We start from the raw sequence: 18,638 nt of genomic DNA, 5'->3' as shown, positions 1-18,638 counted from the left end.
ATTGACACCTGCACAGGCCTCAAGTCCCCCCACACATCCAGAGACAGGTGCGAGAGAGACAGTCAGCTCCGAGTGCGCTCAGTGAACTGTTTGCCTCTGGGGTGCCTTCTGAGGAGGATGGCCTGAAGCTCGAAGAGCTTGGTGTGGGTAGTTTCCCGAGGTCCCACAAGGACTCTGGCTGTGAACAAGGTGTAGGGGTCGAGCCAGGTAGTCGTATCCTGGGTCAGCAGCCCTGTGTGTTTGTGCCTGGACAGAGCGAGTGGTGAGGAGGTATGGTTGGGCCACCCTGGCCTGTGTATGTGTGGGCAGGTGTCTGTTGGTCTCGGGCAGGTGGCAGGAGGGACGAGACTTCGATGGGATGGGAGTGCGGACGATGCCAGCCTGCCCAGGGGTGTGGATGTGGGTTCACGCTGAGTGCGGACAGGCTGGCCGGCTGGTGGCACTCGGCTGTCACGGGGCCTGGCCTGGCTCTCCTTGGGCAGGGTCATTTCTTTTCTCTTTTGCCTCCTTCCCAGGGTGTGTCCACAGGGAGGTTTCTTCTTTTCCTTAGGCTGAGACCAAGTCGGAAACTTGGGGCCTCCCCAGTAAGCCAGCCCTGCAGGTTCCACGTGGAGCAGAGAGCGGAGCGGCTCAGCCCTCCTTGGGTGGTACGAGGATTTGTGGGATGGGTGACTCCTTGGGGTGTGGGCAGGTGAAGATAAGCACCTAAGTAGTCTGGATATGGGTCAGGTCAGGATCGTCTTCCTCAGTCGGCAGTCCGGCAGCCTGAACTGCTATGCGGACAAAGGCAGAGAGAAGGTGGCCAGGAACTCTCAAGGGAAAAAGGCTGCCCCCTGACCAGCCCGAGAATATTCCAGAAGAAGTATGGCTCCAGGAGTAGTGTCTAGCAGAACTGCTGTTATTTTCAGAAGATCCTAATTACTTTCCTCAGGTAGTGGCTTGGACTATCATCTAATTTTAATGCCACTTTTGATCTGGTTCTTAAAAATTCCACTCTTCACGTTCCCTCAAATCCTAGTTGGCTGTTCTGGCTAAGCACCGGCCCCAGGACTCCACTCCTGAGAGAGCTAAGAAGTCACAGAAGTCTAGGCAGCCCCAGGCATGCCTGCATGGACACCAGAGAGAGCGCTAGGTGTGTAGGGGGGTAATTCTGATTCTTTAACCCTTTATAAGGAGGACCACAGGCTCTGTAGAGATTCTGGGGAACTCTCTGGAAGGCATGGGGGAAGAGACTTAAGCAGAAGGGGCCCAAGGAGGGGCTAAGGGGATCACTTTCAGTTTGAAGCAGGGAAAAAAATCTCCCTAGGAAATCACAAGGTGGCAGGGAGGCGGAGAAGAGCTCACCTGCCCTGGGTGAGGATGAGGTTGGCTACTGTCTGGAAGGAGCCAGTGAAAGAGACGTTTGCTCCAGGTCATCTGGAAAGACAGGGGCTTGTGAATGGGCCATGCTGGCCAGCATCTCTCAGCTGTCCCCTTCCCCATCTTCCCAGCCTGGTCCTGTGTTTGGAGAAAGGCACAAAGGCAAGAGTGAGCCCCATGGTGCTGGCGCTGAGGCCATTATGGCTGACATGATGTCAAGAACCAGAGCCACAGCGTATCTGAGCCAGGAAGGTCTGTCTGTTGTACTGGAGCCAGGAAGGTCTGTCTGTTGTACTGGTGGGAGACAGGGGAGTGACCCAGCTGATGGCAACGTGCAAAAGTCAGTGATCATGATGAAAGTAGGCCTTCTCATTCATGCTGCACCCGGAGTGCTCTGGACGGAAACCCAGGCACAGGGCTCCTTATCTTCCTGCATCCCCTGTTTCTGTCCGTCCTCAGGTGCAGTCGCCTGCCGCTGACAAATAGCTCCCCTCATCATTGGCACCACGACCACCGTGCTCCCCTGGGGCCCTGCAGCAGCTCCTGCCTCTCCTCCAGGCCACCCCCACCCCAGCCAGCCACCATCCTCCTACACAGGCTGCCTTGCTTCAGCCCCTCTGTTCCCCTCAGCATCAAGGTCAGCCTCCCTGACCTTCCTCACAGGAACTTCCTGGTCTGGCCCATGTGCCCTCACTGCTACCTGTCTTCACCTGCCTCCTCTTCATGTCAAGTCTGCACTCAGATGCCGCTTTCTCCGGAGAACCTTCCTCCATCCCCACACAGACTGGGTGAGGAGGCCCTCTTGCAGGGTCCCCACTGTTGTCCCATCCCTTCTCCTGCCGCTTGGGGTGGTAACCGCCTGTGGGCCGGTCTGCCTCCCGCTGCATCAGCCCTTCTCCGACACCAAGCTGACAAGGGAAGGAGTCCTAGTTTCTTTCTTGTTTAGTGTTTTCTCTCAGGGCCCAGAACCATGTCTAGCACACAGTAGGTTTTCAGTACGTAGTTCTTGAATTCATAAATGTGTCAGGCTTGCCCCTGGCACTTTGCATACGTTAACTTGCTAAAGCATCAATGAGCCCTTAAAAAAAACAATCTCATTGTCTTAGTTTTCTGGATGGCCACAGTCAGAGAGTTAAGGAATTTGTTGTAGGCCCCACCTCTGGGAAGGGGCAGTCCTGGAACTGGAGCCCGGGCCTGACTCCCCTGCCCTTCCCACCGGCCGTGCTTGTTGCCGGGAACTGTGGAGAATCTTCCCCTGCAGGCCTGTGATCTTGGCTGAGACGACTGGCATGCTGAGAGACCAGAAGGGCCCTCAGTGCCGGCAGCTGAGACTCCAGGCCGCCTTTGAGGAATTGCTTGTCTTCTGAATCAGACGGTGCTGCTCAACCCCCCGTGATGGTGCTCCTTGATCCAGCCCTTCACGTTTGTGATCTAAGGACAAATTGTTTTGTGGATTTCCTCCCTTTTTTCCTTTCTTTAAAAAGAAAAGAGAAGACAGTGCATTGGAGTGCCACGTGGTGAGGCTTCTGGGCTCGACAAGCAGCTGGTTCTGTGGGGCCTCCAGGCAGGCCAGGGACAAGTTGGGCATTTGGGTGGGCCAGAGGCCAGCCATGTTTGGTTTGCTCAGGTGTAATCTATTTATACAGATGACCTCTCGTGCACTGCCCTTGGGTGAGAAGAGGCTTACAAAGTCAAGAACAGTCGTTTTGCATCTTGGGGCATCATTGAGAGTAAGGATCCCAGTGGGGCAGAAGGTGGAGGAGGACGGGGTGGCCCCTTAGGTTTTGCAGGGGTTGGAGGAGATGATAGCGAACCCAGCCAGCTCTCCATGTGCCTGTTCCCTGGAGCTCAGTGCTCGCAGGGCTGTGTGATCGCCACAGCCCGAGGGTAGGCTGAGTGAGAACTTTGCACTGAGCCTGCTGCTAGCAGAGTGGTCTCCCTTGCATGTCAGGCCTGGACTTTGCCAGGTTGTCAGCAGACACAAATCATGGGGTTTTGTGGATACATGGAAACGGGGTTCAGAAACAAAAGCAAGTAACAAGAAGAAATAACCACCTTATACTCACCAACCGGTGCTACATTTAAAGAAAGATTAATTATTGGAGATTGGTGGTCATTCTGGGCATAAAACCACAGGCCTGCTTAATCCACTTAACAGATGCAGGAACTGAGGTCTCGGGCGGGAGCATGACTTGCTCAGGGTCACTCCGCTGGTGGTTGCAGAGCTCTGCGAACAGGCTCAGGCCCCCTCCCTGTGACAGACAAGGTGGGGGAAGCAGACATTTGTTTGCCACAGAGAACCCACATTGCCGCTCACCCAGTGTGATGTGTGTCCACGGCGTCCATCATCTCATACGTTCCTGAAAAACCCTTCCAACCACCCTAACTCCATACAGGAATCCTGGAGTACAGAGAGCTCTAGTACCTTCTCTGGGCTAGGAAGCAGAGGACCAGGATTTGAGTCTGGACTGTCTGCTCCCAGAACCTGTATTTTTAACTCCATGATGTACCAGTACTTTTTTCCAAGGCAGTAGAAAACCAGTGTACATGAATTGCCCTGCCACTCCCCCCACCCCCACTCCAGACTAATGGCTAATCCCTGGGATAGAAGGCTGCAGAGCTGGGCCCTCCCTCCCAGTGCCATAAGCACGCTGCTTCCAGGAACCATTTCCCTGATGGTCCCCCGCCCACCCTGCTCCCCCTTCCCAGAGCTGTGTTAAAGTGAGAAGGTACAGAAAAGCATTAGCATAAAATTTGTATGAAATTTGTAAGCGACTCTATCTGTACCTACTTTATGGCCATTTGCAAGATAAAATGACATCATTGCAGCTCTCATGGTTTTCATCTCTTTATACAAATACCAGTTTTTTTCTTCTGAGTGCATCAGCGTTACCTGAGAGCTTGCCAGAAATGCAGCGTCTGAAAGAGAATCTGCATTTTAACGAGATCCCAGGTGAGTCCCTCACACAGTGAAGTCTGAGAAGTACCCCTGCCCAGAACGAGCTCCTGTGGGGCCGTGCCTGTGTCCTTGCTTGCACTTGACAAGTGGGAGATCCTCAGCATTTGTCAGTTGCCAATGTGCCAATCACCGTTTTACCCTTGACTGAGACCCTGCCACAAATGTAGTAGAAGACAGTGAGCAGGGACAAGCAAAGGTGGAGGTTGGCTTAAATGAAATGGGAAGGCTCATAGATTTTTTTTTCTGGGCTTGAGAAATAACACATTTTGCAGCAGCTCGATTGCCTTTGTGCCTGGGTCAGCCAAGCCCACACAGTCTCCCCAACACCCAGCTCCTGGGTTGGAACACCCCTTTCTGTGAGGGTGAAGGGTGCTGGGCTGGATTGATTGAGCTTAATTCTGGACACAGGGTTAAATCCTACACCTGCTCTTCCCCATCACCCTTACTGCACTCGACTGTATTTTGCTCACTCTCCCAGAAAGCACTCTGGCATGTGTCCTGGGCACTTCTTTTCTGTGTCCCCTAGTGCTGTGGGCTTTTTGAGGACAGTGAGCTAATTCTGCAGGTCACTCTGCCTGGCTTTGTCTTCACCCTAATGAAAGTTCCTCCCTCAACCTCAGTTCACGGAAAGGGCAGGATTATGGAGCTAAGCTGGGGCATGGCCACGCATGCCAGGCCAACTCCATGTGGATATTCAGTAGCCCAGCCTGCTGGCTGCACACCCTAAAGTCTCTTGGTTAGCTCTTAGGGCTTCTGAGCTTCTCCCTAGCAGTGATGCACAAGCCTTATATTTGGAGTCCTGGCATCTTCTAGGGCCACTGCCAGGAAGGGCATTGTCCAGAGAGCTGTGGGCATCCCTGGGCCAGGTTACCATCTGGGTCCCTTCGTTGATAATCTTCATCACAGTGGCACCTCCTCACAGATATGCATTCCTCAGCTCATGGGGCTGACATTTCTACGTCACTTTCTCTGTCCTCACCCTGAGAGAAACGCAAGGTTCAAAACAAGTCTCCTCCAAATGTGTCACTTTGATATGTGGGCTATTTTGGGCTGCAGGCAGCGGAGACCTGCAGGTTCAAGAGAAACTTTTGCTCCTCTCTTAACTATCTAGAAGAATCTAAATTGGGAGTCTTTCCCAGAGTAGGGGTATTACTAGAGATAAATTTATCTAAGTGATCTATCTCTATGGCCAGGCAGACATCTAATTACCACACATCTGCTCTTCCTTATATTTCCCTGTGAATTGCCCTCTTCCTCTTTGATGCCCCAGCCCTATTCCATTCTTTAGCTCAGGATGGCATATCTACCTCACTTTATTTTTCCATCTTTGAACGTTTCATGTGCGTAGGGTTTCTGTTTGTACAAAATTAATTTTTCTTTTATCTTGGTAATCTGTTTCATGTCACTTTAATTCTTAGACCAGGTGGAAGAACCTCTGAAGGATAGAGGAAAATTTTTCCTCCCCAACAGAGACCTGGCCACCCTCATTTAAGACACCTCTGATGCTGTAGCTCATGGGGCCCAGGGCACATTCTCCCCCAACTCCCTTTCTAAACTACTGTTCCACCACCTTCATTCACCATTCTCCTCTTTTCAATTCTGTTCTCTGATTTTATAGTATCTTGTCCCTTTTTTCATTCATTCTTTAATCCATCCATCCATTCATCCTTTTGAAACTTAAGAGTTCACAAGGCCTACTGTGAACCAAATGCCACACTAGGCCCTCAAGTCATAAAGGTAAATAACACATTCTGGTTGTCAATGCCAAGCCTGGTTCCGGACTCCACTCAGACCTTCCATACTCAGGCAAATCCTTTTTCCATCTTTTATGGATTCCTCACTGCCCTTGTAAACCATTTCTCTTTCTCAAACCCTTATTGGTACCCAAGTCCCTCTGTCTCCATAAATGACTTTACCTCTTAACCTTCCCAAGATTTAGTGTTCACCCTAAATGCCTTTTCTCAGTATCCCTAATTCCCACTACAGAACCTGTATCTTCTTATTTATGTCCTTTCTCTAGTTTCAGGTATGTCCTGAGATTTCTCACTTTTTGGTAAACTCTTCTGCCTGACTCCTATGACCATGAGAAAATGGTTCATATCTCCCAACCATACTTTGCTCCCTGTAACAGGGAGAGAATACTACTTACCTCATTGGTTTGTTACAGACACTAAATGAGGACTTAAAACAGGGTCTGACACAAGTATTAGCCATCATCATGGTTATCGTTCCTCAAAGTACCCACCCTGCCACTCACCTTGTATTTCTTACCTCGTTAGTCTGGCATATACATTCCTTTCCCTGGGCATATAGATGTCCCCCCTCACCACATCTTACCCCGTGCTGAGTGCCCAGCTCCTTAGTCTCTGTCGCTCACCTCTGTCAGAGACCTGTCATCTCCTATAGCATTTCCAAGCTCCCATCCTCTGCCGCTTTCAATACAGTCCATATTCTCATATGCATTGAGGTAATGGGGCCAGTTTAGAGTGGGTGGGGAGCCAGAAGGATCTGGGGGAGACTATCTAGAGAATAGGGAGCAGTGGACCCCCAGTGGCTCACAAGGGGTGGAAAGCTGATTCTGTGGGGGGACATGCAGGATGATGCAGTCAGAGGAAACCTATCCCAGTTCCCCGTCACTGGAGTAGAGTGCCTTCTGATGGCAAGGTTCATGGAGGGAGAGCCAAGTGGGTAGCTCAGGTGGGGCTGATGATGATGAAGCCATCATTGTGGCCATTGACATTATTGCAAGTGAACTTCCTGCCTCCTCTTCTTCCATCCCCTAAGTACTGGAACTCCCCAGAATTCTGTCATGCTTGCTTTGTGCTCCATGCCTGTGACCCATCCCCAGCCACCTGCAAGACTCTCCCACTATTCTTGCTGATATCTGTTCAAGACTGAATGGGTCCTTTCCATTTTTATCCTTCCAGCTTTGCCCTAGTTAGTGTTCACCATCCTTATTGTAACCTGGGTATGAAGCCCTCAGAGCTCCACCTACCTGCTTGAAACCTCCAGTGCCTCTTCCTCCATCATCTGTTCCTTGGTGCTCCCCAGTTTCTCCCCATGCTGCCCTCCAGGCCCTAGCCAGTTAGACACAGCATGCTTGGGAGCTGTCAGATTGAATGACCACAAGCTCCCCAGCCCACCCACCTGTGTTGACAGCTCTGGGGCAGCAGGTGTGGGAGGAGGCTTGTGTGGCCGAGATGTCCTGGCAGGCTGGGCATGGGCAGTGATGGGCAGGCCAGGAGGTGTGAGAAAAGGACTGGCAACTCAGAGAAGGACATCCCACCCTCTTGTGGAAGCCTCGGGGCCCTGGCTGTGACGCGCTATGGGAGGCGTCACACTGAGCAGCTCCCCTTCCAGAGGTCTCTAGGCGGAAAGGAGGGCTGTGGGCATTTGGAGGGTCTCCAGGCTCAGAATTGGTCGGGCTATCTTGTGGTGGGTCAGAGGCCTTCCTGGTGGGGATGTCCACCCTCCCTGATTCCACTGCTGTGCCAGATGTTACAGAGGTCGGTCACAGCTGGTACAGCTTTGGGAATGAGCCAGACAGCTCTGGTCACCTTTATTCTAGACTTCATGAGGCAGGAAGCCATGATGAGACAGAAGCCTCCAGATGGTTTCTGGCTGGCTAGGTGGATGAGGGCTGCCCCTGAGATACTACACCATGAGAGGAGCCTGGGCAAGGTGGAGCTCTGCCCTTCTCCGCCAGTCAGGGCCTCTCCTCATAGGCATGTCTCACCCCCATCCCCATGTTAGTACTGAGGAAACCAAGTGCTGAGGAAACCTTGTACAGCGGACCCTCACCCCTGGCCTCCTGAGTCCAGCCATAGATCCCTTCATCTTACAACAGACGCTGTTGGTGTGCTCACGTCAGGGTTTTGCTAGAGCACCAGTTTCTTGGGGGCAGGAATGTTCTACTTCCCATTTGTTGTTGGCTCCAATAAGTGCTCCATTCAGTATTTGGGTGACCGCTGACTGATTATTCTCTCAATCCGCATGCTGTCTGGTGCTCCCGCATATCTCCCTCAGAACCAGGAGACATCGCAGTGTGGACTTCTGGACATCTCTCTGCTGGCTGACCGGTGTCACGTCACCTCTCACCCCCCCACCACACACACACCACACACACATTTCTGAACCCCTCTGCTTTTCCCTGGAACCTGTGTGTCCTGCTACAGATACCTCCCCCTCCTTCTGTGAGCCTCCTGGACAGATGCAACCCAGCCTGTCATGACTGTCTGGCTCAGCCCACTGGGGATTGCGGGGGTCAGGGAGTTTCCTGAGGGCAGCTCTAGATGCTACCAGTGCCCTCCTAGTGTGGACAGTGAGAACACAGGTGAAGGTAAGCTGTGTACCATTTCCTTTGTCTTCATTGTTGGAGAGTGTTCTGGGCAAATTGTATGCCCCTTCCCCCAGTTCAGAGGCTGAAGTCCTAATTCCCAGTGCCCCAGACTGTGCTTATTTGGAAATAGGGTTGTCATGGATATAATGAGTTAAGATGAGACCACACTGGAGTGGATAGGCTCCCTTGCCCAATATGACTAGTATCTTTAAAAGGGGAGATTTGAGTGTACCTGGGTGACTCGGTTGATTAAGCATCTGCCTTGGGTTCAGGTCATGATCCCAGATCCTGGGATCGAGGCCCACATTGAGCTCCCTGCTCAGCTGGGAGTTGACTTCTCCCTCTACCCCTCCCTTTTGTGATCTTTCTGTCTCTCTCTCTCTCGTTCTCACTCTTTCTCAAAGAAATAAATAAAATATTTTCCAAAAGTGGGGGGCTGGGAGATTTGGACACAGACACACAAACAGAACGCTCTGTGAAGATGAGGACAGATACTGAGGTGATCCTTCTAAAAGGAAGCTAGAGGTTGCCAACCAACCACCGGAGGCTGGAGACAGACATGGAACAGCTTCTACCTCAGCCCTCAGAAGGAACCATCCCTGCCAACACCCTGATCTCAGACTTGCAGCCTCCGGAACAGGGGAGGGTAAATCTGTGTCGCTCAGGCCCCCCCGTCTGTGGTGCTGTGTTAGGCAGCCCCCACGGACAGCTGTAGAGAGCTCTGTGGTCTTGTAGGTAAGAATGAAGAGCCCAGTATCCAGATCAGCTCTCTAGAAAATTTGGTTCCTGTAATAATAGCTACCCCAGTGCCCTGTTGGGAGTCCCCCGCCCCTCCCCCAATGAAAGCCTCCATCATGGCTTTCAGAAAACACAGACTCAGCAGATGGTAACCCCTTTCTCCCTCCTCTTTTCCCCCAAACCTTCCTCAGCTCCTCTTACTTCCATGAACCCTCTTCTCAGACTGGGGCAGGCAGTGTAGAGATGCCAGTTTGCCAAGAAGGAACCTTGGCAGTCTCGGGTGTGGGGAGGGGTGAACAGGGGTCCTGATGCTTCTGGTTCCTTCTGGAAGAGGGCCCTGAGGAAATCCCTGCTGTGTGCCTCCCTTATCCCCTCATCCCTGTGGAGTCTCTTTTGGACCTCAGCACCCCAGAAGTCCTCTGCTCTCCTGCCAGGCCACCTGGTTGCAGCACCCCCAGCTCCACCCACGTGCCCCCTGCCTCAACCCTTGACCTGTTGTCCTCTCTCGGTTCTGGGCATATTGTGGTTGGAAACACAGTTGCTGGCTTGCAAACAGGGCTGGTGTTTGAAAGCAGGCACACATTTCTTTTGAGGTCCTGCAAACAAGGACAAGCACACGCCTTCCACCTGCTGCCCCAAGCAAGCCCCATCAGCCATTTGGGGGCCCAAATCCCCTTCCAGGTGCAGGCATGTTGGGCTTGGAGGAGCTAGTCCCTGCCAGATGGCAAAGCGTGAAATCTGTGCCTCCGGAAAACTTGGCACTAAGTGGCACAGTCTCACCTGTCACATGGCTTATTGCGTGGTGGGAGGGAGCAGTCGCCTTCTCTGGGCAGGGCATTCCTGGGAAAGCAAAATCATCAGCCTGGGATTGGGGTGCGGGTTACCTTTTCAGTGGTGTGACTATGGGCAGGGACATTTCTGAGCCTCAGTGTCCTCGTGGGTAAGCTAGGCAGGTGAGCTAAGAATCTTCACGTATCTTTAGGTTCTGGTAGCCTGTGGTCCCAGGAGAGAACCCTCTCGTCCTGGTCCTGCCATTACTAGCCTGTGGGACTTCAAGAACGTTTCTGTCTGGCAGAGCTAGAGACCTGAATTGCTAGCAAGAGATCCTGATAAGGGTCGGCTGTGACTCCTGACTTTGAGGAAGTGGCCGTCTAAAGCTCACTGTGTCAGCAGTCCGTGTCGTCTCCAGTTTGAGACCACAGGGCGGTGTTTCCGCTAAAGAACTGAAGAGTCTGTGTCTGTCCCCCAGAACGTCAGCTCAAGGCAGGACCGAGGGACACTGTCCTTGCTCCGAAAGCAGCCCTGCATCACCCACAACTGTCCCCTGGTCACCAAACAGGACGTGCTGCTCTTCACTCCCAGCCTTTCCTCGCAAAGGACTGGAAAACAGGGTCCCTTCCAAGTCAAACAAGAGCTCATTGGTCCTGGGATACAAGCATGGGTATAAAGGGAGTAATGTTTCCTGATTCCAGTCTTCACTGATTAGACAGCATCCAGACGGCATGCTTCCTCCGGGAAGAGGCCCAGCCTCGCTTGCTCATTAGACTTTGCACTTGACTCTGAACACTCGATGGGTAAACCATAGGGAGAAGTGCCACACATGACACTGTCCTTAGGGACCTCAGAAAACAGAGCCCTCTTTGCCTGAAAACCAACAGCTTGAACTCAGCCTGAGTCAGCATGGGCTTCTAGAACCTTCTTAGGGACCCTGATGCAGACTGCCCAGGCTCATTGCATGTTCCCATCTTTGCTTCTCAACCCTCTCAGTAGTGAAAATGGAAGACCCTGAGCCTTAGGAGCCAAGAAAGACCAACCCAGGAGAAAAGCATGGAAAGATAGGGAGGCAGGAGGGTCTGTGATTGGGGTGGTGGGAGGAGAAAGACTTATTCATAATAACATGTGTTCTTTCCCAGGTTTTCTGGCCAGGTTCTCTAGTTGAGAGACTCTTGGGAGTGACCTTGGTAATGATCATCAGGGAAAGACTTGAAGGGAGAAAATGACTGCTTTTCAAAATGATTTCAGATACCTCTTTTCATAAGATGGGTTTTCTTCACGAAAACTAGTGTACTTGTTTTTAATAATTTAATAGTCTTTTTTATGAGTATTACTTAGGGCATACTCAGTAGAACAAATTTAGGAAATGCATTGCCCATACTTGGAAGAATGTACTTGAAGGTTCTTAATTTGTATTTTCCTGACAAGCCTGGTGGATTCCAGGAAAGACTCAGTATTTACAATGGACTGCCTGTGCGAGGGCTTGTTTCGCATTTTGTCCCCTCTCTTCTGTATCTCCAGGGGACTGTGGAGGATGGAGACAAGCCTTTGCAGATACCCAAGTCCAGATGATGCATCAGGGCAACATGGCAGACTGTGGGCTTGGAGCTTAATCGGGGAAACTTCTAGAAGCTCCAGGACTTGGAGCCAGATCCTTGCATTCATACGGAGGCTCCTGTGGCCTCAGCACATACCACTAGCAGTGCCCTTTGCATACATATCAGTTCAGCCCCAGGCCCTGTGAGTAAGGTGAGGGTCTAGGGCCCTCTTTGACCTCCCTGAGAGAGAGGCTCTTGGGTCTGACCCCCTCTCAGTGAAGTACCAGCAGCTTCCGCCTCACCTGCCAGCCAGGTCCCCAGAGCCTGTGGCCTTGATGGTATCAGCGAACTTCAGAAATGAGTTTGAAATCCAAGTGCTGCTCCTGGGAACCCTAGCCCATGGAATCCGAGCAAAGATGAAAGGGACTTTGGAGCTCAGAGCCCTCACGTTCGAGTCGGGCTTGCCCCTGATGCACAGGGGACCTCTGTTCCATCCCTTTTAGAATGCCGCCAGTGACGTCCCCGTGCCGCCCAGGAGCCGAGGTGGGGAACGGAGAGGGCTCTGCCATCCTCGCTGTGCTGTGGCAGGGGGAATTGGCCGGACTGCCCGTTTGGCCCATTCATGTGGGATCAGGGCTCATGAGCTCCGGTCCCTCCACGGCCCTGTGTCCTCTCCATCCCAAGGCCAGTGTGGTTCCTCCACACAAACCAGCTGACACGGAGGCCAGAGAAACCCAGCAGTCCTGCAGGCGGCGGCTCTGTCTGTTTGGGTTCATTTTGGAGTTGTGGGCCTGCTTTAAACCGGGGCACCCTGGAAATAATTTTGTACTTAGAGAAGCACTGGCTCATTTACAGGCTGTTTTCCTGCCTCAGGACACATCCCAGGCAGCTTGCATTTCCAATTTCCTGTCCCTCCTTCGCTTCTCTTTACCGGTCATAATGCACTGATGCCCTGGGCCTGGTTCTCTCTGGCTTTGTTATAAAATACCTCTTTGTAGCGCTGGTGGTACTAGGCATGAGGTTCCCAAAGAGCCACCTGGCTTCTTGTCCCCACCTGGATGGATGCTCGTTGTTCCGTCTGCGTCTGGCCCCACTGTCCTGGGCCCAGCAAGTTCCGTAGCAGGTCAGTCTGCTAGAGACAAGGGAGGTCGGGGTGGGGGGGTACTGCAGGGCAGCAGATGGCCTCTGCACCCCCCAGCTGGCTCATGAGTAGAGACCGTACCGAACCCTTTGAAACCCCTGAGCACCCTCTCGTGGTCCCCTGCCCCTTACCATGCCGGAGAGATGGGGCCCCGGGGCCTGGAACACGGCATCCACAGCTGCAGGTTTGTGTCCTGACATTCCCCTGCCCCGATTCCAGACGACACCGAAGGCGACATAGCTTGAGCCCCTCTGACCTTCCCATCCTTCCTCCTCAAGTACTTTCATGTTCTGAAGGCCCGCCGTGTGGGCGCCGTGCGAGGTGCTCTGAGAACGCAGAGGCGGTGGCGGTCTTGGGGAGGGCGGACTTGACCACCAGCCTGCACCCTGCTCACCCTCCCATGGTCCTCAGGGAAGGGGAGAGACGAGACCTGGGGGACAAATGGAAGGAGGCTGATAGCCTTGCCATGTCTAGGCGCTCCACAGGCCCAGCCCTGCTGGTCTTCTACACACGTCTCCCTTCCCGGGCCTCCCCTCCCTGATGAGTGCTTCTCTTCTCTCCTGGAAGGCTGAGTCCTGCCTCCCCAGTAAAGCCCCCCTGCTCCTGGTTGGAGGAGCCCTCCTCTCCCATGCTGTGGTGGCCCAGATTCATCTGGGAGAATCTTAGTGGCTTACAGCCTGGACCTGCGGGAACCATTTGGAAGAAATATGGTAAAACCGACCAAGTCGCCAGGCAGCATTCCAGCGCCCCTGTGATCCCATCACTAGAAGGGCTCCCGCATCTCCTTTTGCTCTGGAAGCTTATTTTTGCCAAGGTTGTTATCACCAAGCAGGCGCCAGAGCTCTGTTCCACTCACTGTCCAATTATGGCAAAATTCAAACAATAGACCTGTTATTCCGCTTGTAAGAATGTCCAGAGGGAATGCTTTTCCCCTCCCCAGGATCGAACTCTCAGTGCCCTTTGTGATATGCGAGACCTCAGGGAAGGCCTCTCCGATTCCCAGACACAGAGCAGTGTGTGGGAGCTGCGAAATGGATTTCTGTGGCTGCCGTGGGCCGGGTCTCTTGTGTTCTTTCCCCTGCAGCGGTCACTTCCCCGCACAGATCCTGCCCTGTGACTGGTTGACGGAGCGACCTCTGGGAGCCTCGGGGTGGCATTTCCAGGTGCCCCGATGCATCCCCCATCCCGAGGCCTTGAGAGAAGATGGAGGCGACATTCCCTCTAAAATAGCCCTGATTCCACCTGGCTGTCCCAGCTGCTTTTCAGCCTAACCCATGCATGTGGGCCCTGAGCTCTGTTGCAGGCCTCCAACCCCTGCCCAGCTGCTCAGAAGTGCTAGGCTTGGGCCTTCATGAAGCTTGTTCTAAAGCAGAAACTGACTTTATTTCAGCCTGCAGGTAGCTTTCTACCTCTTTACCAGATCGCTTCTCAAAATCACTTCCTCCACTTCTCTCCTTTCCTTTCCAAGATCACAAAGGCAGGAGCACTTGGGTGGCTCAATCGGTTTAGCGTCTTCCTTTGGCTCAGGTCATGATCCCAGGTCCCGGGGTTGAGTCCCGCATTGAGCTCCCCACTGAGGAGCCGCCTTCTCCCTCTCCCACTGCTTGCTTGTGCTTTCTGTCTTGTGTGCCTGCTGCTTGCTGAGTCCTAGGCAAATGTTAGCAACGATGTCATCCTGAAGGAGCAGAGGATGGTGGGAAGACCCTGAGGCTTGGAATCAGGAGGCTGGGGTCTGAGTCGAGCTGTGCCACTTGCTGGTGGCGTGATGCCAATTCCCAGCCCAAGAACCTCCCTGTCCCCAGAGCTATAAACCTGGAGTGAAGACAGTGTCTCTCTCCAGGCTGGTTGTGACCACCAGGGAAGATAGGGCCGGCAGACTGTTTCACCCACACAAACCGGGTTAAATCTGCTCTCTTTCCCCTTCCCAGGCACACATTCTGGCAGTTCCGCCATGAGAACCCCAAGACACGGGTTGGGGGCCCCCCGCCGGAGGGGCTCCCTGGCTTCAACAGCGGGGTGATGCTGCTGAACCTGGAGGCCATGCGCCAGTCCCCCCTCTACAGCCGCCTGCTGGAGCCCGCACAGGTACAGCAGCTGGCAGACAAGTACCACTTCCGTGGCCACCTCGGGGACCAGGACTTCTTCACCATGATCGGCATGGAGCACCCCGAGCTCTTCCACGTGCTGGACTGCACCTGGAACCGGCAGCTTTGCACCTGGTGGAGGGACCACGGCTACAGCGATGTCTTCGAGGCTTACTTCCGGTGTGAGGGCCACGTCAAGATCTACCATGGGAACTGCAACACCCCAATCCCGGACGTCTAGGTCCAGCCCCGTCTGCCGTGCCCTCAGGTCTCTGGGTCTGGGGGAGGCCAGAGGGGTGCCCCTGTTAATCAGCCTCGGGCTGGTGTCCGAATCCCTGTGGGGATGTGCTCTGGGGCGAGGGGCTGCAGCTGTCCCACCTGGTGGGTCCTCCTCCTGAGGCCACCCAGTGAGGATGGGCCTGCGAGTTGCTGGTGCTTGGGGCCTTTTCGTTCCAGGGGGCCAGGTATTGTGGAGGGCAAACACGCAGACATCCTCCAGTGGGCTCAGAAGCAAGCGTGTAAAGAGAAGAAAGGAAGGACAATGGCGCTCCGTGCCCTCGGCCCCCAAAGAATGGAAATCCTTTTGGGCACTGGCCTTTCTTAGACCAAATATAAATTACTTTAAACTGACAAGCTTCCCTCTTGCCAGAAAGAACAAACTGTCTTGCTAGGGCTCCCAGGGAGCCGAACAAGAGAGGGGTGTTCTCGCAGCCGGCCTGGAGCTGAAGCATCAGTGAGTGCCCAGCTTCCACACACACGCACCCTAAGAGGCTGCGTGCTCACGCCCGCCATGCCCCCCTTGCCCAGTTGTGGGGAGTGAAGATCCCCGCCGGCTCGGGGAGGGCCTGCAGGGCCAGCAGCGGCCCACCTGAGAAACCCGGCCTTATCACTGGAGCTTCCCCAGCTTCTCACTCCCAGCCGCGTCCCAGAGCCTCCTTATCCCTCCTTCATCCCAGCTGGCTTCGGGTGACCAGACTGTGCTCGGAAATCAGATCTACCATCAAAGAGCAGAGCTTGGCCACAGCCAGGGACAGGTGACAGAGTCGTCTTCATGGGCAAGACACCTTCCAAAGAGGAGCCCAACAGTTTCTGCGGATAACCGTGTGGCTTGGAAGGGGTGTCCCTCATAGACGGATAAGCATTCAGTCTCTGTTGAAAAAAATCATCCTGTGATTTTCTCATCACATCATATTAGACCCTGTCCTTTGAAGAAATTAGGTTCTTCTCTGAATACATTCCCTTGTTAGATGCAGACACGAAGCCCCTGGCAGCCCATGTTGTCTAGTCGGGGGAGGTCCTCGGGGAGGAACTGTTGTTGGATTTTCATCTCCTCTGATTTCAATTTCATCCACCTTTTTATTTCTCTTCACCATGAGTGAGAATAACTAATAAACCGTCTTTGAGAACATGATGATTACATTGTTTCTTCTCCAACCCCAGTTTACTGCTACCTGAAGGTTGAGTCAAGAGTGCAGTCAGGGTCATTCAGGACTGCCCCTACCATCCACATGACGGAGCTTAGTGGGCACCCCGGCCTCTGTGGGGGCCGTGGCTGAGATGGGCACAAGGAGGGCAGCAGGGCCGCACTGGGGTCACTGGAGAATCATCTGGAAGCAAGAATGGCCCCGTCCCTTCTCACCTGCCTTACCCCAGACTGTCCGGTTACATCATTCCCCAGCCAAATGGAGCACATCTCTCGCCTGACTCGGCTTGGACAAAACTGGTCTGTTCTCCTAGGAACTTGATTTCCTATTTATAGCTACTAGTAGCTGAAAGCCTGCTGTGCGCTGAGCATTGTTTTGGGGGATTTATACACTATTGATAATGCTCGCAAAAACCTCATGAAGTTGATTCCTATTCTCAAGTTTATTGTAAGAAAATAACAAGAGATGTAGACAGAGAGTCGTTATCATACCAGTTTTTTTAAAAATAGAAAACAACTAGGAGTAACTTAAAATGTTGACTAAGGGAGTGGATAAATTATGTTACATCCATAAGATAAAATCGTTTAGGCATTAAAATCATATTTTTCAAGAATACTTAATGCCTTGGGAAATGCTTACAAATGCTGTTAAGTAAAGAAGGCAAATATAAGATTATATGTACAGTATGATCCTCACTTTATTTTTAAGATTATGTATGTATATATGCGTATATGTATAAAGAGAGTCTGTTCCGCTCTATTTAATTAGTTCAAATCCTAAAATACCATGTGTTTCAAACACCACATTAGAAACAATTATTTCAATGGGGAAAAAATGGGAGCAAAATGCTAGAGAATTTTAGACTCGATAACTAAGGTATTTTCCCCATGTTAATTTAGTAATTCAAGGGTTTCTGTAGCTATGAGAGTCCTTTGTTATTGCAAAGAAAAAACAATGAACTCATTGATCAAAATGGGCACAAGCCAAACCAAATCTCCTCCTCTACTTTTGAGATCACCTACTCAGGAGCTTCCCCCTCCTCTGTCACTGGTGGATTTGGTGAAGAGCAAAGTAACACTCCGCAGGAAATCCAGCCAGCCCAGCAAAGCCATTGGATGCAACTTCTGGACGGCTCTTAGACAGCTGGTTCCTCACTGGAATCCTGTTGTAACTGATGAGGTTCAAACATGACTAATTGTGCTGTTTTGCCTTTGCCTGATGAAAACTTCCACTGCAGTGCATAAGCCTAGAGGAGTGAGTGGAACAGAAGCCTGGAAAGAACATTTCTGGGTATAAGGAAGGATCAAGGTGCTTCCTATCTTCATCTATATTTACTTCTATATTTCTGAATGTGAATTACTTTTGTAATAAACAATAAATGCTATAAAATTGTAGCCACTGCCATCCCCCCAGTTACAGGTAAGTCTGGTCCTGGGTACTCTACACTTCATGTTGGCCATGGTCGCCATCATCCATAAGAAAACATAATCTTGGCTAAGTAGGCTCTGGGTCTTCAACTTTGCCTCTGGATGCCCCAGTTCTCTAACTGAAAGTGACCTAAGAATAGCATCTCCAGCCGCTGCTTTCATTTCTGATTCTGTCATCTTGTGTGTGTACACAAACGATAATGGCCTTTGGAAAGCTTGCGGGCTTGTCGAAGAGATTTATTCTTTTTTTTTTTTTTTTTAAGATTTTATTTGAGAGAGAGACACAGAGAGAGAGGGAACACAAGCAGGGGTAGTGGGAGAGGGAGAAGCAGGCTTCCTGCTGAGCAGGGAGCCCGATGTGGGGCTCGATCCCAGGACCCCGGGACCACGACCCGAGCTGAAGGCAGAGGCTTTAACCCACTGAGCCACCCAGGCGCCCCGTCGAAGAGATTTATTCTTGTACGTGTATCAGGGTCTAACTACACATGCCAGTCTCGCCATCATTTCTAACCTCGGGCGCGGAGGGTAAGTTCATGATGCCCCCCACTACATGACCCATTGCCACCGCTGCTCCCTGGGAGGCCTCTCATTTCCATATCCCACCCTCATCCCCCAACAGTCATTTTAAGGTGCAATTGGAGTGTCTTCTGTGTTCATGCAAAATGGTGTTATTGTTTTGTGGACATGTATTTTAATTTGAATAACTCAATATATTCTCTTTTTTCTTTTTCCTTCAGCACTAAGTTTCTTTTATTATGATGATGATGATGATGATATTGATGTTATGTAAGTCACCATACAGTACATCATTAGTTTCTGATGTAGTGTTCCACGATTGTTTGTGTATAATACCCA

At 52.0% G+C, this 18,638-nt stretch overlaps 1 protein-coding gene across 1 annotated transcript in view; it reads left to right on the top strand.

Moving 5' to 3' along the window:
- The window catches only part of XXYLT1 (xyloside xylosyltransferase 1), a 157,642-nt gene extending 141,306 nt beyond the window's left edge, over positions 1 to 16,336 (top strand). The window contains exon 4 of the mRNA XM_080826791.1: positions 14,777 to 16,336. Within this exon, the coding sequence (XP_080682917.1) occupies positions 14,777 to 15,173 (397 nt within the window). The 3' untranslated portion in view covers positions 15,174 to 16,336. The remainder of the gene's footprint in view (positions 1 to 14,776) is intronic.
- Positions 16,337 to 18,638: the final 2,302 nt, after the last annotated feature.

The sequence above is a fragment of the Martes martes genome (genome assembly GCF_963455335.1).
Source record: "Martes martes genome assembly, chromosome: 1".
NCBI lineage: Eukaryota > Metazoa > Chordata > Mammalia > Carnivora > Mustelidae > Martes > Martes martes.
This window is presented reverse-complemented; position numbering and strand designations above follow the sequence as displayed.